Genomic DNA, 22,225 nt, shown 5'->3' with positions numbered 1-22,225 from the left:
CAAGCATGAGCTTTGGGAATGCCCAATTTACAGCAATGTAGATGACATGTATTTTTTTGTCACATATGTACACTAGAGAAGAAGAAAAATCCAGTCTTGAATATTTCCTTTCTGTCCCTATCATTTCTCTTTAGAATGGTCATCCTGTGAAGGGCTTTGTTATGAGCAAAGCTTGCTGGAAAGAGGTCTTGTTTCCAGTGACCAGTACGTGACTTTGGATTACTTTGTTTGATTTTTTTTTTTTTCCCAGTGTTATGTTTGGAGTTCATTGAAATTAATAAATGGCTTCCTACTGACTTCAGCCTGAGCTGGATTAGGCCATAAAAAAAAAATAATTTGATCATTCCCCAGTTCTCACAAATATGTCTGAGAGCACTGAAGGCAGACTAGAAGATTAAGTGTCCTCTGCCCCTGAGACTTAACTTTTTTATGACTTTGCAGCCTGCACATCAGGCAAAGTTACTTTTGCTTTGTTATTTTCAAGTTATTATAGGCAAGTTAACCCCTCTTGCTCATTGAGCTCTGATATGAATAGTCAGTATTCTTTTCCCTGCTGACCTTTTTCCTGAAGGAAGGCAGTTGCTATAAACTTGCTCTCTGGACATGCGATATCATCACGTGTCTGTATTGTGTTAGAACAGCTGTAAGTGCAAAGGGTAAATACCTGCTTTTTGAAGCATAGTCCAAGATCCATTACAGTCAGAGGGGCTTTTTGATAGTTTACCATTTGTTTTGTTGAACGGCAAATTATTTATGTGCTTAAAATTCATGTTAGTCTGCTATATATGCCATGATTGACTTGTTAAGTTTTTGAGAGATGCTGCCATATGTAGGATGACAGCTCACAGGGAAGCAAAAGGCAGGAGCACGCAAGTCCTCTGAAGAAATGCAAGGTTGGCACCTCTTGTCACCTCATGCACGTGAAGCTACTGTGATTAAAAGTAATACTTGAAGTCAATAGCATACAGGGAAATAAGAGGCCAGCAGCATGTTTACACAACCAAAACCCAGCTACCTGGGTCAGCTGAAGGCAGCTGCTTCCATGAGACCAGATAGCACCTGAAGTCATGCTCTTAGACCTGTCACCTCAACTGCTTCATTACTCTTGTCTTCCTATTCACTACTTGCCCTGCCTACTTGATTTAGAAACAGGAAAAACCAAACTTTTCTGAAAAAAATATGCTTATTTTCTCTTTGCAGCATACTTTAAACTGTTGAGTTTATTTTCTTTTTCTTTTGATAACCCATTGGCTGGTCCAAACCAGGTAGACTTCTGGTTATTGTTCTGCTGTCAGGAAGAGCTGGATAGAGCTTTGCTTCCTGCTTGGTTTGCAAAACATGCAGTATTGCCCAAAGTTATTGCATGTAAGTCTCAAAGAGGAGTGAAGCTTTAACAGAGCCTTGTAAACACCAGACAGCAAATCTTAATAGAAAGCTTTTAGAAGTGGGAAAAGGAATCAGCCTGAATGAGGAAGCTTAGAGAGCAGTACAACTACTGGAGATTTAAGGTTATGTCAAGACCGTGGCCTAGCTACTTCAGAGTAGATATATTCCAGCTGACTGATGCAAGTGGCCACCCGGTGTCAGAGCCAGGGAATATGCTGCTTTAGTATTTGTGGGTTAGGCTATTAATTCTGGTGTTGGGTTGTTCAAAGTGCCAGCTGCCCTCAATTCATGAAGTGAAATGAGTAATTACATTTAATGCTTTTTGGGAAACAAGGCAGCCTCTGCTGAAGTCCTGCGTCTTGGAAAGAAAACAGATGGAAAGATCAGACTCCCACAGGCATGAGAGGAAGAACCTGTAGATCCTTTCCTGATGTCAGTTTTACAAACTGTACCACTATGTAGCTCTCAACTTGAAACCTCAGTTCATGCAGCCATGTAAATACCTGAAAATCTCAGCTCTAACTTCATTTAATGGTTTGATATTTCACATGTAAAATAGTTGGAATTGATCTCTAAAGCTGAGACCCATAAAAATATAAAGTGAGACAGGTTAAAAATCAAATCTATATGTGTGTTTGTTTTTTTTTTAACTTTGGTGAGGGACAAGATGTGAACAGAATGAATATTTAGGATTTTTTTTAGTACTTGTGGAAATAGTTTTTAAGAGGTGACTTTCCCAGCCTAACTCTATAGGTCTCGTTTTAGTTTTGTCACTTCTTTTTAGTCACTGTTTAAGTTCCCTAGAGAAATACTTGGGAAAAACTTTATTGAAAACTATTCTGAAGTTCAGTACTACCCAGTGGAGAAATGGCTGATGCAGAAAAGATGCAAAACTGCTAGTGTAATGCCATGCACAACTTCAGAAGTGTGTTTACTCAGAGTGTCTTGTTTGTATGCTGCTTTTGAAGCACTTGGGAAGGAAGAAAAGGAATACTAATACAATAGCTAAGAATGTGTTAGAATTGGGAGAAAACAATATAAAGATTTTAAGAAGCATAGAGGATTACAACTTAAAAAAAAACCCCAATGTCTTCATCTTATTGTGTTATTGCATTCTTTGCGGGTTTTTAAATTTCCTCAAAGTTAAATACTAGCTGTATGTGTTCACTGGTGGGACTTGCCAGTGGTATTTCTCATTAATCATAAATCTCTTCTCTTTAAAAGTGCTGTTGACTGAGCTAAGGCTGGCAGTTCTAGATGGCCCTGTTTGAGCCCTGTATGCAGCGACACCTGTTCTGAAAGATGGATGCTGCTACATAAGCAGTTCTGTATAATAACACATGTGTGATTATTAGCCTTCTATTTTATCTTAAAAAGAAAAATAAAAATCCTGGTTTTTTCTTCGTGTCTCCCAAGAAACACAGGAATAGCCAAGGAAGAAACAGTTTGGTTGAATCTTTGAAAATATTTGGGAAAGACATCTTGCATTCATTTTTAAGAAAAATGTGGTTACGATAACAATACATATGTTGGGAGAACCATGAATTTCATGGTGTCAGGGACTTCATCCATTAGTTTAAAATTAGTGTAAAAATAGTTGAAGGTTCTTCAGAGGCAACCCTTTATGAAGAGACAACTTTCTAGTTATCTGCTTTGGATTAAAAATATGTATGTGACTTTAATCTTTGCTGTAGTTAATAAACAGTGAGATTTGCATGGAATTTTTCAGGAAAACAGACCTTACACAAAGAAATCTTAAAAACTAGGCCACAGGAGACAAATAGTTTCTTTTTCTCGATATTATGAGAATTAAAAAAAACCCAACAAAACAACCAACTGATTGGCAGATACACCAACTGATTGGCCTTGGCTTTTTCTAACCCCCACTGCCACCCTCCCCCCCCAGCTTGAAAAAAACCAAAACAAACACAAAATGTGGTCTCTTAAACTTGCTATGCATAACCTAAACCTCAATAGTTTCTATACTGAATAACTGGGTACTCTGATTTCTGACAGCAGTGAAGAGATAATTTATCCTAGTTGGGGCAGTTACCAAACAGCTTGTTCATAATCACTGGGGGTGTGTGTGTGTGTCTCTCTTTTTTTTGATGTAGTAGACCTCCTTTATTTAAGGTAAAATAAGAGAGAAAGTATGTGTATATGTTCCCCATGATTTATCATCTGGGGAAGAAGCTTAGCTCTAAAAAAGCAGTAACAGTGAGTGAAGGAGAATACAGAAGAAGCAGGAGAGAGGTGTGTCACTTAGCGTGTTGTGTTGTCGTCTTTGCAGTGATGTGAGACAGAGAATTCAACAAAGGATTGCTCAGGCGTTTGGTATCAGCTCTGCTTCCATGTACCTGACTAAACCAACGTTCTTCTCAAGAATAAACAACACAGAAGCCAAGACAACACATGATGAATACTGGCACCCACACGTTGACAAGGTAAGTAGGAGGCTGAGATGGGATGCAAATGTTTCCTGTTATTATTGGATCACTTTTGAAGTTATTTTGCATTAAACAATCAGTCAAACATGTTTGAAAACTGGTGCTTGTAAAAATCCTTTGGGGGATGAACATAATGGAAGGATAAGTGAGTTTTGGAAACGTAGGCCATTAAAATCCTTTTTTATTTATTTTCTCTACTTAGTTCTGCTAGAATTAATAAATTGGGTGAATGATTACTCGGGAATCTCTCTTGTCAGAAACATTTATTAAACTGACCTGCACCTATGAAGTGTTCCATCAAACCTGCATTTCCAGTTAGGTTACGGCTCTTTCCAGGTGTAGCAGGAGCGATTTCAGAGTGGTCAGTCACTCACTGTTGTTAACTGATCTGAGCCTCTTGGCAAATGCTTAACATGTATACTTCAGTTATATGTGAACTGAGGCTTTTCTACTGTGTGTTCTGCAATGGGGATATGGTATCCTCTTTCAATAATTTGACGTTTTATTGTTTTTAGAATGGAAATATTGTGACTTTAACTGCATAGTCTTCTATCTGTGGGCTCATAGCTTAATACTTTGCATTTCTCAATAGACTTAAATGATTTGGGATTGGTATTGAGTTTATTTCTGAATTTAACTGAGTTCAAACGTTCTGTGCAGCATAGCAGAATGTAGACTAACAATGGAAGAATCAAATAGGGAAAAAAAACCCCAAACAAACAAAAAACCCTCCACACCAGAGTACCCATATTTCATGTCTTCAGGATATAAGAATTAGAGTCACTCTAGAGGCATGGATCACCCAAGATTGGATTGAAATAAAACTTACCCCATCAAAATCTAAGCTATGCCTCAGTGCTAGAGTCTGTATGTGGGCAATGTACTTGCAGTCTATGACTTGAAGCACCTAAGATGAAAAATCAAACAGAAATATTCCTTACCTTGAAAATATTTCCTGGAAAAAGTCAGTCTGAGGGAAATATAATGTCAGTTGCTCACAACATCAGTGTAAGCTCCTGTGCCCTTTCTCGTCACGTAGGCAGAAGCAGCTTAAATTTAGAAAATGTTGGTGACAGTGAAGATAACCTGATACAGCCACTGTTCGAAAGAAGAAAGTAATGCAGGAGGGTGGAAAGAAGAAAGTAATGGAAAGGGTGAAATTTGTAGTCACTGATATAATGAAGAGGAGGCCAGCTTTTGGATGCTTTCTTGTTTAAAAAGCTGTGGTATAACCATGGAATAGAAGTGGACCCAGGACCAGAGCTGGTAGGGATGATTTTGAGGTGCAGATTCTTTTGTTTAGTGCTGGTAGGAGCTGGCTGTAGGGAACAAATTTTGCTGGTGGGGTTCACAGGAATTTCATCACATATTGTGCTCATTTCCAAGAGATAGCAAATAAACTAGTGATTCTGGTTGTGTGAAATGCAGTAAATTCATAGGTTCCTCATAGTTTTTCCAGACTTTTAGATAATTGAATTTGACTGCTGCATGGGAAAACAGTAAATTTCAATAACTGATGGCTATTTTCTCCACTTTTTTCCTTTCAGCCCCAAAAAGTGTATCTTAGAATTTCAGACTCTGATTTATGACTATAATGAGATTTGTGTCTGTACAAGCATTAGGCTTGCCAATATTCGCTTTATTCTTTTCTGCATGTGTAGTGCATGGTAAATGAATATGGTGGTTGGATAACCTCACAATTAAGTGTTTCTACCTAAATCTCTCCTATAACATAGAAGTTATTTTGTCATTTAGAAGCAAATCTGTTTCCATGCAGAAAATTTGTTTCCTTTGTAGAAGCTGCTTCTCTGTTATGGCACCCTGACAGTGCCTGTACATGATGGACAGCAGGCTAGATGTTTTGCTGTTTTTATCCATCTGTTTTGTGCACATTTTGTTTATTCTCTTGTAGGCTGTCTGTTCAGGGAGCAGATACACCAACTGATTGGCCTTGGCTTTTTCTAACCCCCACTGCCACCCTCCCCCCCAGCTTGAAAAAAACCAAAACAAACACAAAATGTGGTCTCTTAAACTTGCTATGCATAACCTAAACCTCAATAGTTTCTATACTGAATAACTGGGTACTCTGATTTCTGACAGCAGTGAAGAGATAATTTATCCTAGTTGGGGCAGTTACCAAACAGCTTGTTCATAATCACATAGAATTTGGCCCTGCCCAAAGATGGCATACCTGCTGTAAAATATGAATATGTGACTTACGCTAAATTTCAAGGTATTTTGAGAGAAATATTGTTTAAATAACACTGGGACTTAAAACTGTAGCTTGTCCTGTTTATATAAGTAGTTTGAACACTTTTCACTTCTGTAGCAGCTGACTTCTGCAGTAAGTTTGTCTGTATTGGGAAAGCTAAAGCATTCAGATCATTGAAGTGGTTTTGTCTGTGCCATAAACTTATGTTCCAGGTTTGATCAAATATATTCTGATGTGGTTATTTTCATTCTTGTTCAAGAGCATTCTCACAGTAAGGACTGCATGTCAATATGCCAACGTTGGGCCGGTGTCTCTGCTGTCATGGCAGCAACGTTGCGTGCTAAGCTGGGAGCCTCGTGTGGATCAGTTCCCTTTCGTTTTTTGGGGGGACCACAAGGGAACAGAACTTCTCATGCCCCCAGCCAGAGTGAAGGGGCTCTGAGTGCTGTGGAATAGAGACCTAGAGTAGAGTTCTTGTAAGTGCTTTTTGAGCTCATGATTTGAGGGTCCATTTCTCACTCTTTGGGCTTCACATGGAGCAAATGCTGTTGCCAGTGCAGAGGGTGTTGAAGAGAGATGGACAAGCCACTACGGGCTGGGATCATTCTTGTGGAAATGCCCCCGCTCAGTTGTTTATCCTTTCTCTAGGATAAAGGACTTCAGCTATTGCCAGATAATACAGTTACTTCTGTGGCTTAAATGGTAGCAGTTTGCATTGCCTAGTTGAAAATTTGGAGTTTGAACCAGGCTAATAATGCCTTAAATAGGGTCTGATAGAGATATATCCTTGACCCTCATGAAAGTCCAAATGTATCATTGCTACTGGACACTGGCTGCCTTCACTTCTGGTACATCGTTCACTTGAATTGGTATCAGAGGATTAATTTGAATCCTTTCCTTGCTGCACAAGTAAGCCTCTTATTTTTCTCTCCTATTTAACTTCTGCTTGTGCATCAAAAGGTCTGGTGGTATTTTCCCCTTAAGTGCAATTGGAACAGAGCTATCTGTGGATGTAGCATTCACACACGTTTTCCAGGTCACGGCTTACAGAAAACGTTACAGTATGTGGAGAATATATGTCTGCAAATAATTCTAGCCTACTACAGATGTACATGATGTATATCTGTATCTATATTGTTATGTGTTTAGAAAGAGGTAAAAAGATAAGTATTTACAGCTGATCAGGCTATGCAGGAGACTGAATTCAAATAGAAGGTCAGTAGGTCAGAAAATATTTCAGAGAAGGCTAAATAGGATAGACAAGTTGTGTAGCTTCACAGGTTTTCTTCAGTGCAGTCAGCCTGCCTTGTATTTTAATTTCTCCAACAAACTAAGTTTCGCTTGATGCTTCCAGACTGCAGTTGAAAGCAAGGAAAAAAAAAAACTCCACAGTGCTATTGATCTGAGGTAGGAAATACTTCCCGTATAAGAGCAGTAGTAGTCTTGTGGCCTCCAAAGCAGGTGTGAATACTAGGGAGTTGAATGAAAGATCAATAAAACTTGGCATGTTAAATATTTTTCCAGTTGGATGCTTTTGTGTTGTATCATGAATTATGCTTTCCCCTTGTAATAGCACAAATCACTTTATGTATTTCTGCATAATAATTAAATGGTGAAGGCTGTTTCTAGAAGACTTCAGGATTTTTTCCCTCCGTTTTTCCAAAAAAGGGTAAAATTAAGCCTTTGAAAAATGAATCTGACACATTTTTTGTTTTGAGGTCTGACACTGGTTCAAAGACATAAGCTTCTTGGAGCACCCAAATACCCCTCTTGCCTTTTTCCCTATATTGGTGAGTCTATTGCAATTATATTTCTCAATCTGAATATCCTTGGTTTGGAAGATGTTAACTGCATAATGGAGTAGCACAGATCTATTGTGTCTGTAGGAGGCTTTTTAAAAAAAAATTATTCGGTTTTCAGTTACATCAGCATGGAAACCCTGAAATCACCCAAATGACTTCTTTAACCTTGTTGAATTTATAAGCATCTAAATCAAAGAGAGTGTTGGCTTAAGATGTGGAGTTTAATCTTGGATGGAATTTGTTTGGAATTGAGCCTTTCAAATGTCAAATGTCTGATTTAAAATGGAATTGCTGTTGCATGCTCAACTCTGACAGCAGTATAGCCTTACAACGTTCTCTAATAAAAGAAATTCAAGGAAAACAAACCAAAACTGATCTTATGGTGGAGCCTGACAATTCTGTGGAGGATGACAGGATCCTTGCCCAGGCAGGGGACTGCAGAAATCTTCAAGTCCCACGTTGCTTCTATCGGAGCTATTCCAGGACTTCAGTCCAAATTTTCTTGATTTTTTTTTTTTTTTTTCTTTTAGCCTAAACTTGTTCATGATCAATTAAGCTTCCTCCTATCCCCATGGGTTTATAGGTAGAAATCATATCCCTTTTCAGCCTTTTTTTCTCTCTAAGCTGAAGAAGCCAAACTTTCAAGTCTCCTTACCTGCAATACGCTTTCCATCTCCCTAACCCTTCTAGCAGCCCTCTCTCCTCTGGCTGTTGAGGTTATCACTGATATCTGGTAGAACAGATAGCAGCTCTTTTTTACTCTTCCCCTCATGTTGTTAGACATTTAATGAAAATAGATCAAAAGATCTTATTTCTGCTTTAGGACAGAATTGTCTTTTGAAATCTGAGGAAGTTTATTCTTGTGTCTACTCAAACCTGTTACCTCGGCTCACCTGTAGCCCCTTGTAATTCAGAGACATGCTATTGATGTCTTGCATCGTCTACTAAATAGATACTACCAATATACAGAACATTGGCAGTAGCTATCAAGGTCATTTTTGTGATTATCAACACAAAGAGATAGGTAGACGCTTACAGAAAAAGAACAGTTTTGACTCTTATTCCTGCAAGATATGCTAGACCTATGCTGATTGGAAGGTGAATACATGTTTGTATTTTCTTCTCAATGGAAAGCAGAGGGTGCTGTCTTACCTATACACCTTTCTTAGTAACTGCAGGCCTATTGCATATTTCTACAACTGTTTAGTTGCATATAAACATGTGTCCCTCAAAACCCCAAGGGTGCCACACTGCAAAATGTGACTGGCTAATTCTGACAGTTGTATTTATAACAATAGCCTTTAAAGAAGTATCATATAAATATCGTTATGAGCATGTACTATTAAATATGAGCTATGTTTGACTTATGTGGGTAAAGGGTGCTCAAAAAGAGCACATGAACTGTATGAAGTATCAGGCTGAATGGAAATGCCTGTGTGTTTTTTTTTTTTTATTGAATTGGTCATAAGGAGTTATAGAAACTTGATTTGCTGCACTGTGCCTGTATGGCTTATCATGTGGTTTTAATGACAGCTTTTCTTACATAGTTTGAATTTCTGGTTCAGTTATTAACCTTTCTGGTATTGGAAATTATTACCAGGGCAATAAATACATTTGATACAGATGGGAGGCTTCCAGGATTCTAAATAACTGAGTAGAACTTAGTGCCTCCTTTCCATAATGTTGCATTTCCCAGGCCTGGCTGCCTTCTGAGAGTAACAAACAAAACAGGAACAAAAAAGCTATTTTCCATTGCACACTTGGTTCCTCAAATTAGTCATCTATAGAAATCAGATGTGTTTGGTTAAGCTAAACTGGTTTGTAGTCAGCTCTTAAAAGTTCCGCATTGGTAAAGCTACCTTGAGGTTGGAGAGTGCACTGATGGGTCACTGAAGGGTTCACAAAAACAATTTTAATGCATTGGACTTGCAAGTATGAGTAGAACTTATTCTCAAACTTCTTCACTATGCTAATTCCTTCACTGGCTGGAAGACTTCCTTAAACTGACTGGAAGTTTTATCACCAAATCCATTAATGGTGAAAATAGCTTTGCAAAGCTGATTTCATGAGGAGGGCTGTAGAATGGCTGTTCTGGGGTGCTGCAGTACCACGTGCTCATTCATTCCCATTTTTTGCCTTGTATTACTACAGAGGTTGGGGTAAATGTGGAGAGAAGGGGATCTCCGAAACATTTCTCTCATTCTTGTGATTCAGTGCAGCATATCACCAGATATGGCTTTTTTCCTTTAAGCCCTTATGGTCAAAATAATAAAATGAGTAAGAATGAAAATGTCTTCCTATTCCATCTGCTGCTATGTTCTCTTTAGTCATTGCTCTTACAGAATAATATGTACAACTGCTGTTGAGCCAGAATTTAACTGGCACTAATGAATGTAACTTAAAATTGAAAATATTTAGAAAACTTCTAAGTTTGGAAGTAGCACCTACCTCTAACAGTCACCAGGTCAGTCAAAACACTCTGCAAATGCTGTATATTTATACAGTACTACTGTGCTGCACATTTCACTGTTTGACAGTGTAATGCAGAACTTGATTGAGTTGTGATATATATTGTAAAGAAATTGGAGACTACAGCCATTGATTTTTTTAAGTATACTTTTAATTGTTGGTGACGTAGATATGAAAAGGAAACACTTTCAGAATCAGCTAAACTCAGTGTTAAATATTTAGATAGCTTCACTCTGGGCAGTGATACATAGTATTTCTTTTCTTCATTTTCAACATACATATCAAGCAAAAATAATACTTTAAAAGGAAGGAAACCCACCTTGTTATACTTAAAAATGGCCTGTTTGGTCTGTAGGCTGAGAAGAAGCAGAGACTTTGAAAGTCACGTTTGAAAGATTTTAAACAAAACCTGTATGGAAAAGAGTGGAAGTTCATCCAACAAATGTGTGTTTACTTGGTCTGATTCACTGTAACCATGATGTCCTGCATGGTAGCTGGTGAAAGAGTAAAAGGTGAGGCTTCCAGAAACCTATAACCATGGTGGAATGGTTAGTCAAATGGTGGAATGAATTAGTCAAAGGCTGTTCTTGGGTCTCATTAACCTTATGGTGAAATCTTATCTTGACATAGTATAATTAGATGTGAGCCCTTCTGTATTTTTCATACAATGCAGAGGTGTAACCTCTGACACTATGTTGTTTTTTGCTAGCTGTTCAGTACACTTAGGATGATAGAAATCAATAAGAGCACTTCTAATGATGGAAAATGTAATAATAGAAATAATAAGCATAAGCATGCTAGTCTTGTATGTAGTGTGTGCATAAACAGAATAGACTAATAAACATATATTATTTCTGTAAAAGAATGTTCTCAGCTTTCAGAGATCCCTTTATGAAATATGTGAAAATTGGAAAAACCACCAGATTCATCTGTGTAATTATTTGTGCTCTGCAGAGGTGAGAGTAGAATTTGGTAACGTTTGGTCATGTTCTCTTGCTCCTAGGTAACTTATGGCTCTTTTGACTATACTTCACTGCTATATCTCTCTGACTACACTGAAGATTTTGGTGGTGGACGGTTTGTGTTTATGGATGCAGGTTCCAACAAGACGATAGAGCCCCGGGCAGGTAAGAGTCTTGGTTTGCCTGCATTGAGGCAGACCAAATTGTGACACTTATTAACTGAGCGGGCTGGCGGATGTACTGGGACTTTGTGTGGTGTGTGGAATAATGTAGCATTTTGTCTTCAGATTGATTACGTAAAAAGTAAAGATTAAAAAGGTTAAAATGTGGCCACAGTTTGAAATATCTGGAGTTAAGCCACACAAAGTGATTTTCTTGAAAGCTGTAGGACTTAACTGCAATCCGGTTACGACAGCTTAGCAGGTCACTATGCCTCAAGAGCAAAGATAACTGTGACTACAACAAATCCAAAATAAAGCAATTTATTTTAGACTGTCTGGCCTGAAATTCCTTTGCTGTTCAAGGTGGGGCTTAATACCCTGTAATTGCCATGGGCTGGGTGTGAAGATGATTGATTACCACAGCTCTACTAACCTGCAGTAACGTACGGTAACTTGGTTATAAGTCCATAACTGCTTTCAGTAGATCTGACAGGGACAAGCATTCTGATGGCTGTCAGTTACAGCTAAAAAAAAACCCAACACCTTTCCTTTAAGGCTGGTTTAGGATTTTTTTCTAGTAAGTGGATCATCTGAAACTAGAATTACTTTAGAGCAGTATGCCTAAGAAGAAAGAGCTCAGCCTCAACTCATCTGTCTGGCAGGTGAATACTGAGCTTACAGCAGTGTAACCTTTTATTATGCAAGACCAGTCACACTTTTGCGGAAAAGAAATCAAGGACAACTTTATATTCCTACTGTGTTCTGTCTTTTTTTTCAAGAGGGAAAAGATGGAAATTTACTTATTTAAAGACAGCCTCAGTAATTGTCTGCTGACAGGCATTACCCCAAGCAGAACTGACTTCCGACTATTGCTGCCTGCAAACGAGGATGGGTGCGGAGTTTTTTTGACTTATGGATCATAGCAATCCACTCACCAGCAGTAATGCTGGTTTAGATAAACTCTGAGATTATCTGCGTTCTGGGTTTGGTATCAAGAATTTTATGTTTGATTATTTTAGCTTTTATGGTTGGAAATCAACCCTAAACTGAAAGTATCATCTTTTGCAAAATGCTGCCACCAGTATTTTGAAAGGGAAGGCATTAAACTATTTCATTTCCAAATGCAATTCTAAGATTAACATGTTTTTACAGCTGTGGAAATCATAATTGAATTCTAGGTAGCTGGAAGGACAGCTGTCTCCTTGCACAGTACAGGGGCACTCAGTCCAACTGCTGTATGCAGTGGGCTCACAACTTCAGAAAGTCTGCAACTGTGAAATTGCTTTCATTCAGCCCCGTCTGGTTCATTTTCACGTTCTGCTGCAAGGTGTTTGCTCTTTATGTTGTTCTTGGGGAGGAAGGGGGAGCAGATGAAGTACAGAAAGATTTTTTTTTCTTTTTTTTTTTTTTTCTTTTTTAACAGCACCTGGTTTTGGCCATTCCCTTTTCTCAGATATTCACAGTATGTGTGCCACAGAGCTGGTTAAACGTACCTTTTAAAACAAAACAAGGCAAAGCTTGTAGGGAAAGGGCCTTTTTTGGAAGACCAAATGTGATACATGTACACGACAGAAAACTAAGTTTAATGCCAGTTACACCTTTCTAACACACTCCTCTGCCTAAACGCAGTTGTCAGGGGTCCCATGATTATGTCACTAGCTATGGTGCAACTACTAGCATCCTGTGAGATGAGGAGAAAAGCTTTAGAGGCGAAGCACAGTGTGAAGGCGATGGAACTTAGTTTTCCTCTTGCTGATAAAATGCGGCTTGTGAGAGAATGCAAACGAGGGAATGACCCCCGGGTGTTTGCTGCTGGTACAAGCTGATGCATTTTTCATGTTCAGAATGTTCCTTTGTGGTGTCTTTTCTCTCCTTCTCTTTTTGTGTGTGTTTTTGTTTTGTTTTATGCTGCTTCTGATCCTTTGTGCTTCTCTTGCCACTCCAACCCAACTTTTAAACCCACGTGTTGATAAGCTTTTATGCTTCTCATTTGTGAGATTCAGGCTTTTTTAGAGATGACTGTAGTAAACGCTGGTTGGGTTTTAGTGCTTGACAGCTAATTTACCTTTTCTGTGTTGCTAATGCCATTTCCATTCTAAAACCTGGCCCTTCTGATTGTCTTAAAGTTAGTCTGCATTTTGGGAACTTGGTGCTGTGTGCCAAAACGAGCACATTCCTTTTTCTATGAGCAGTAGTTTGCTAAAGTGTCAGGCTTTACAGTAGGGGACAGAAGGGCATTGTTAGTGATGCAGCAGAGCAGAAAAGCAGTAATTTGACATACAAAAAAAGACAATTAAAAATAAAACACTGTGGGATTTCCTGTGTTTGGGAGTGCTGCCCAGGCCAGTCGCATTTCCGTTTAAGGATCAGTTTTAGCCAGACAGGGACAGGAAAAACTCTTTTGTTAGAAGTGGAGGCTAATTTTAAGACACTTATCACTCCTCTAAGTATGTATCACTGGTGGATTGTATAAGAAGTCTGTAAATTCTGATTCTCATGTGTTTGAGTGAAAGACTCTCAATATAATTTGTAGCATGGTCAATAACATTGCCTAGTTCAATTATTAACAAACACCTCTAGTTTTAAGAAGGAATTATAACATTAACCTAGAGGCTCTTGAGATTTTTTTTTCTTTTTAACTGACATTAACAGGTCACCACTGTGATGCCAATTCACGTGTACAGACCTTCGGCTTATTCATAACGAAACATGGCATTAAGGAACACATCTTTCTTGTACCCTGATGGGCTTCAGAAGTATATATGTGTCTTTTGACCTAAATCAGGACCTCTGTCTGCTGTGCAAAACTCACTGTACCATGAGTAAGAATCCTTGGTGCCAAGTGAAACCCTACTTTAAAAGGAAAACGTCTTTTTTTTTTTTTTTTTTTGGATAAAGAAACAGTTCTAAAGTACTATCTCTTGCTTTTAAATGGCTACATTATGTCAATTTTGGAAATAGATTTATTAGCATTTTGTTTTCATCCTTTGCACCAGGGGGAGCTTGTTCAAGAGACAATGAAACAGAGCAACAGTTAGAATGAGGTTCATCAAAATGAAGCCCACAGCCCTTTCCACATTAACTTCCCTTTACTGGCCTGAGACCTGTTTTAGTAATTTTGAATAGATACGGGAGGATTAAGAATAAATGGAAGACATCAAGGCATTCATTTTTTTAATGATAAAATTTGTATACTTTCTGCTGCTACTAAATTTATCAGTGTAAACCATATTTAAAATGTCATAATTTTGAAGGGTCTTGTGTGAATTTGGAGACTGGCAGTATTAGGTTATAGACTTAATGATAAAAATGTAGATGAAACCCTACAGTTGCAATGAATTATCCGTACCAGTTGTGTGTTACTTATTTGCATGTACAACTCTTAGTTTTAAGGTCAGCTTTGCTGCAGTTATTTTCAACTCACAAGGGAGTTTGTTCTTCATACAAGTTGCTTATTATATAAGGGTAGAAGGAAAGGTCATAATCACTTCTTCTGTGTTTGTGGAAGAAAATAATGTATGGTGCAAAATGAATTATGTGCATTGGAGAGTGAAATGTGACTCTTCCTTGAATATCAAACTTAGCATATTTTCATAGCTGTCAGAAGTGTGTGTTTCTGAAAGTGTAAAAATACTTGAGATGAAGGTATGAGCTATTTGGGAACTTGTGAAGTTGGTTTATTCTTCATTTAAAATAGAAAAAGTGTGCGCTCAAAGCCTGAGCCATTAGTTTTTCTGCTCAGGTAAGGAAAAGCATACATTTAAAAACACATACGTAGCTTTCTCGTAGTGTGGGAATGGGCTTCAGGGTGTCTGTGTACATTTACTGAGGTAAGTGTAGCTTTACTGCAGTGGTTAGATATCACGTGACTCAAGATTCTGTTATCATGAGAGAAAGTGCAGTATTCCAAGTTATGTGGTGGGAATTTGTCATATCTTTATTTTACTGTGGTCTTTTAAAAAATCTATTTGGCGGAATTCACTAGTAAAAGCTGAGGGAATGCAGCACAGCGACAGAAAGTGCAATGACGTGAAAAGTAATTTCCAGATTCAGAAGTCCCACAACAGTGTTAACACAAGGTGTGAAAACTGTGTTTAAAGCATATATTTAGTAATCCATCTTGTATCATGGAATAGTGGATTTATTTGTTTTTTCCCCACTGATCAGGTAGTCTGATCTTTCTCTGCATTCAGTCTGCATCATCCAGATTCATTCTAGATCGTGATAATCTTCTGGCATTCCTTTCTTTAGTTTTGCTCCAATCAGTAAAACTGGAGGACATCTTGATGTTAAATCAGTAACAACTGAAAGTTGAGAATAATTTTTTTAAAAAATCTGCAGAAGTAGCTGTCAGTCCTAGAGAAGAGTAAGTGGAGCCAGCATTAGCAGCTGCAGTAATAACCAGCTATGCAAAATTCATGGATTGTAGGACAGCAGTTCTTACTGATTTGCAATACTAATCACAGATTGCACATGGGACTGGTAAGATGATTGCGGAGAGAAATGGTAGAAAGAGGAGGACCTGTTGCAGTTGTGACAAAAATATCTAGAAAATAGCTCAATAGCTCCTTATTTCTTTGTAGAACTCTGAAGATTTTATTTTGCTTTCTGTTTTGTTTTCCACGGAAGGATAACTGTCTTACAGACTCTGGTTTTGTATTCCAGTGCTGCTTGATGATAGGTTTATGTTGACATTAAATTAAATAATATTTTAATTGGGCCCATAAAACAATAGGTACCTGGGAGGCACAGGCCAGACCTGCACTTAACATGGTGCTTATATGAATTACTTCATATAAAATATGCTGTCTTGTTGAGGGCATCTGTTACTGAGGACAGTAACGGTCACTTTACACTAGCTGGGCTGTTGAAAGGATTGAGGAGTGTTGGGGGAACAGGGAGCAAAACAGGTGTCTTGTGTTACAGTGTTCCACAGAGCATCGCAAAGCACTGTCAATATTGAGAATTGGCTTCTAGGGCTTTTTCCCCTGGTATAAAATACTTAGTTATAAATGAACATAGGTAGCGTGCACCTTATGTGCTTTTCATTGCTTGCTGCACAGGACTTTGTTTTATGTAATGGATATGCAGGCCAATATTTCAAGAATTTGATTTGATACTGCTAGACAAATACACAGCAAAGCTGGGGGTATAAAGAGGGAGCAGAGGAAGATCAGCTTCAACCAGTTGATGAAATTGGGGTAATGTAACAGATAAAGTAAAACAAAATACCAAATTAACTGTAGCTGTGTTACACTGTATAGTTCAGTAATGATGTTTTGTTTCTTGGTTCCTCAGCTTTGTGAGTGTTAATGTCGCACACCGTAGGTGCTATCATGAAGTCTTCTTGTTTAAAGGCTGTTTTTTGAATAAGAAATGAGCAACAGAAGTTACCCTTGCGTTTATGCTTTAGTGATTTACTAAATGTAAGGATGAATTCCTTCTCTGTCAGAGGTCCAAAACCTAGAACTCAGGCATCCATGTGATTTGACTGCAGCTCTACTAAACATACCGTGTTTAGCAAGGTCAAGAAAAGTAAAATAGATGATCCAGAGGTATTTCATGTGATTGAAATTGCAACACTTTGTTCTTGGAGGCTTCTCTCGATGAGAGCTTTTTGTAGGAGTCCAATTTAGAAACCTTCTGCAACTGCCCGGAGTGCTCTCACATGGGAGAACAGAGCAGGCTGGGCCGTATGGGTTGGGTGAGGTTGAGCACTGAAGGGGAGAACTGGAAGACAGAGCAGAGGTGGTATCCCTGTCCTCTTGGCGGTAGGGAGAAGTAATGGAGCCAAAAGGCCTTGGTGAGACTCAGTAACTGATTTGGAGAGAGCACAGTTACGCAGTTTTCACTTCTAAATACTTCCCTAGGTTGTCACACCTTCAGGCATAATGTACAGGGTGGAAACTCCTGTTATTTTAAGCAACCAACTGTGCTGATAGGAGAGAAGCAGGCAGGGATTCTGTTGAAGTCTAAAAATGGTCATGTACTTTTGGTAGGAAATAATTAAGTTCACTTATTTTCTTTAAAAACTGTAATTTGGAAGTTTTCAGTCTAAGTACTTTTGAATTTAAAATAGAAGCAAGTCCTTTTAAAAATATTGATAATATTTCTACAAATTACAAGCCATCTGTGAGAGAGTTAGCTGTGTGAATCAGTGATTTTATTTATAACAACAAGTAATTTCTCTGTCAGGTAAATAAATTTGGGACAAGTTTGTAACTCAGCTTCATTAGATACCCATTGCAGGTTTTTTTTCTTTGAGGCAGTAGGCTTCTTTATGCCTCTGTGCTTGGCATATTATGTAGCAAAATTGTTTAGAGAAGCTTGTGCCCTCTCTTCCGGCACCCTGCCTTCATCCCAGATCAGGGCACTCACAGATGCTGTCATTCCATGTTACTTTTGTGGGGTTTAGGTAAGGACTTGCTTAAAGCTCTTCCCATTAAACATTTATTTATAAGTAATTGAATAAGTATATCTGTTAAATAAGTTTTATTATGTGATTACAGAAAATATTATAATCAGATTATTTGCCTAATGATACGGTGATTTTTTTTCTTGGACACTTTACATGAGAATGAATTAGCAATTAATCCTAAACAGATGACAAGGATGAGAACACAATTGTGTTTGTGCAGTTTCCCCGGCAGTGCTTCTGTCTTGGTGTCATTCAGCAGATGAGATACAGTTTTTCCTTCTTTGCCGAGTAACATTTAGAGCTGATAAATGTTAAGCAATCAAAGCTGTCGGTGCATAAGATGAAAGATGTTGAATAGATCTGTAGTGCCAAATAAACTGTTCGTGCTTCCCTTTAATCAGGCAGATAGGTTGCTTCATTTCCTTCTGAGCAGCGGCTCAGTCTTTCCAGTGCCCCCAACCAGCTGCCATGGACAGTGGATGGAGATGAGACCTCTTACACTCCCCCAGTCCTGCTTTGCATCCCTTCCCCGTCACTGGCACCAGGCAGGGGCAGCTCCTGCCCTTCCCTGGTGTCCAGCCACACAGTTCAAGCAGACCAAGGAGGAGAGTGAGGGGACAGTTATCATTCCCTTGCTTGCATGATTGACACATAATTTGAGGTTTCTCCTTGATGTTCTCATGACCTAAGGAGTTTACAAGGAAATTTGGCAGCGAATTAAACTATAGAAGGGCCAGAAGGATGCTTGCCAAGAAAGCAGAAGGGACAGTCTCCTGGTAGCATGAAGGGGCTTGGAATCTAGTGGTAAAACAGGCATGCAGCAAACAGAAAGTGCTTGCCAAAGTTGATATTAATGTGAATGGCCTGTTCCATGTGTAATCAGAATAACTGAGGTCAGAAGGCACCTCTGGAGGTCTGCTCCATGCTCCCTGCTCAAAAACCAAGCACAGGAGACAATGGGGGTAACAAAATATGTGTGCCTGAGACATACCTGGGAAACATCAGTATCTGAATGCTGCACTGATGTGCTAATGATGTGACCCCAAGCAACCTGATGGAACTCAGAAGTTGGATATAATTTAGAAATTGGCCTTGACATGCTTGAGAGGTGGGCCTGTGTAAACCTCATGAAGTTCAGCAAGGCCAAGTGCAAGGTCCTGCCCATGGTTGGGGCAATTCCAAGCACAAACACAGGCTGGGTGATGAGTTGATTAAGAGCAGCCCTGAGGAGAAGGACTTGGGGGGGGATTAGTGGATGGAAAACTGACTGTGAGGCAGCAATGTGCGCTCACAGCCCAGAAAGCCAACCGTGTCCTAGGCTGCATCAAGAGAAGTGTGGTCAGCAGGGCGAGGGAGGGGATTCTGCCCCTCTGCTCCATTCTCATGAGACCCCCCCTGCAGTGCTGTGTCCAGCTCTGGGGGCACCAACATCAGAAAGACATGGACCTGCTTGAGCGGGACCAGATGAGGCCACGAAGATGCTCAGGGGGCTGGAGCACCTCCCCTGTGAGGACAGGCTGAGAGAGTTGGGGGGGTTCAGCTGGAGAAGGGAAGGCTCCGGGGAGATCTTATAGTGGCCTTCCAGTATAGGCCTTATAGTGGCTACAGGAAAGATAGGGAGAGACTCTTTATCAGGGGCTGTGGGGATAGGATGAGGGGTAATGGTTTTAAACTGAAAGAGGGGAGATTTACATTAGATTAGGAGGAAATTCTTTCCTGTGAGGGTGGTGAGGCCCTGGCACAGGTTGCCCAGAGAAGCTGTGGCTGCCCCCTCCCTGGAAAGGTTCAAGGCCAAGGGGTTTGGAACTAGATGATCTTTAAGGTCCCCTCCAACCCAAACCATTCTGTGGTTTGAGAAAGTGAATTGGACCGGATGATGTCTTTAAGGTCTCTTCCAACCTAAGTTATGCAATGAATTTATAATATTAGAGGCATAACAATCTCAAAGTATTTTTTCTTACGAGCATTGTGGTATGTTAATATTTGTATGGCTCTCAAAGTCCTTTCATATATTCCTTACATGTTGTTGTAATTTAATCTGGCATGCCTTAGTACCTTTTCTCTTGCCAGAGAGAACAATGGAGAATTTTTTTTTTATAATACTTGTAAAACAGAACATGTGTTAACTACAAAGTATTGTAATGATGTTTACTAATTAATTTTCACAGTAACCTTGTTAGAATAGGTCAGTACTCACCTCATTTTAGAGACAAGGAAAAAAATGAGAGAGTAAGTGGTTTTGTTGAAGTTGCAGTTAACACGTCAAGGGCATAGTTGTAATTGAAAATTGTTTCCTTTGTATATTCCTCCAATCTATATTGCCTCACAGTGCAGAGGTTAGGTAGCAAATTGCAGGCAGCTTGTTTATGGAAGTGCAACTGAATGTTAAAATTCAACGTGCTTAAAATCTCCTGAGAGCAAGCCTTATGTGAATACTGACATTTTTACTGTGATATATAGCTGAATGCGTAATTCCTTCCCACCTGTATGCTGCTTCTTGCGGTTGTTATATTTTCTGAGTACATCTAAAAAGTATTCATTGCTAAGGGCCAGTTATGAATGTGATTAAAACCTGGGAAAGCAAAAGCAGGGAAAAGCCAAAACTCATAGTTAATACATAGTTAATAGTTGAGTAATGAAATGGGACATAATTGCTGCATAGTGAAATATCCATTGCTTTTGCTGCTTGTTATGTATTCCTGAAAATAAGTGTTGCTTCATCTAAATTAGGATCACATAAAATTCATAGCAGTGGAGCTTGTGATGGGCACTTCTATGTCTTCATGAAGAGATTTCTACAGATCTGTGCAAAAATCGATTCTCAAAAAATCAGGAGAATGAGTGGTTACCTCTAATACAATTCCTGTTTTTCACATCACAAGCTTTTCTCAGCCTGACAGCATTTAAGAGCTTGACTTGTGTCAGTGACACCAAAGACCAGGCTCAGTTTTGATGGATGCTGTGGTGCTGAGCTTATTATCAGTTCCTTGTCCTAGGCCACTGTGAAAGGGTGCTGTATTTAAATGAGTTTGCACCTGAGCTTTCCATGACAGGAGTTCTTTCACCCCCAACACAGTTTGTCCTTTGCTTACTCTTAAGGTTTTTGAACTTGTGTGGATGCTTAAGGGCCACAGAAGGAAGGGACTGAGAAGCAGCTCCACCTGTGGATGAAGCTCTTGACTAATCTTAGTACAGAAGCAGAGCTGGAGGCGTATCTGTGAACTAGGGGAGCAACTGTATCACAGTAACACTTTCTGCAATCTGCAAGGAACAGAAGTTCATCAGCTAAGCTTTTATTGGACCAAACTACATCTTGAAACACTCTAACACAATGCTGGAAAGTAGGGAAAACACGGGAAGGAAGAGAAAACAAGTTGTACATTCAGATACTGTTGTCAAATAGAGATCAAAGAGATTGATTTGATTACTTCTGTTCCTGTGGAGATATGCAGGCAAGGTAATAGAAATAGGGTCCTGCAAGTCTTGAGGTTACCACAAATCTTTCCAATTCTTTGGTGTTTTGCTCTTCTAATAAGAAAGGTGAGAACAAGTGCGTATGTGTGGGAGGAACTTCCTCCAGCCCATTGTTGCACTCTTTCATGGGACCTACGCTGGAGTGCAGCTCACTCCCCTGGTACTAGACAGCCTCATGGAAATCTTGAAGCCAGTTGGGAATGGCTGTAAAGTTTTACAAGTTTTAAGTGCTTGGACAGAAAAGAAGAAAGATGATTGATAGAAGTGTCCACAAAATGTGAGTATTTTTATCTAATACAGGGCTGTGTGTCCAAGTTTTAAAAGCACTAAATGCTTTGGTGTGCTGCACTACTGGCTGTGGTATGCTCTGCCTGATTGACTTCTTGTGGAATGGAAAGTGGAGGTGAGGAGGAGAGGATAGATAGTGAATGTGAGAGGGCAGCCAATGTTCCTTGTGACTTATGGATCTAAAACTCTTCCCTGAGGTTGAGGTACTGCTCAAAGCATCATGGAACTAAAGTGATGGAGTTTTTGGCATCTTGCAATGATTGGGGCAAATGAGTTCACAATCAGGATAAAATCTTTTTGGATTACAGATTTATCTCAGTGAAAAAACCCAAATCTTTTGGTTTTTTACCCTTGGCATGACTTCTAACCCCAGGACACCTCCATTCTAATCTTCATCCTTTAGAACGTAGCTTAGAGACTGGCCTCTTTCTGAAAGCTTAGAAGCATGGACCTCAAAACAGGAGCTGATCCAGTTGCTATTTCTTCCTCTCCAAAAGTTCATGCCTTAAGGACCAGGGATTAAACACTTTCTCTTTTCTGGTTAGATAATATACTATAAAATTGTATTGAGTAGTAGCTTGTGATCTCAAAAAAAGCTTACACTCT

The 22,225-nt window shown here is 39.2% G+C and overlaps 1 protein-coding gene across 4 annotated transcripts in view; it reads left to right on the top strand.

Moving 5' to 3' along the window:
- OGFOD3 (2-oxoglutarate and iron dependent oxygenase domain containing 3) overlaps positions 1-22,225 on the top strand; it is a 60,062-nt gene that overhangs the window by 21,617 nt on the left and 16,220 nt on the right. For all 4 annotated transcript variants that reach the window (XR_012631500.1, XM_074888797.1, XM_074888799.1 and 1 more), the window contains exons 7-8: positions 3,677-3,830; positions 11,320-11,443. Coding sequence is in view for 3 of the 4 variants with exons in the window: in XM_074888797.1 (XP_074744898.1) it covers positions 3,677-3,830; positions 11,320-11,443 (278 nt within the window). In the remaining variant the exon portion in view is untranslated. The remainder of the gene's footprint in view (positions 1-3,676; positions 3,831-11,319; positions 11,444-22,225) is intronic.

This window comes from Strix uralensis, chromosome 19, assembly GCF_047716275.1.
Source record: "Strix uralensis isolate ZFMK-TIS-50842 chromosome 19, bStrUra1, whole genome shotgun sequence".
Classification (NCBI taxonomy): Eukaryota; Metazoa; Chordata; class Aves; order Strigiformes; family Strigidae; genus Strix; species Strix uralensis.
This window is presented reverse-complemented; position numbering and strand designations above follow the sequence as displayed.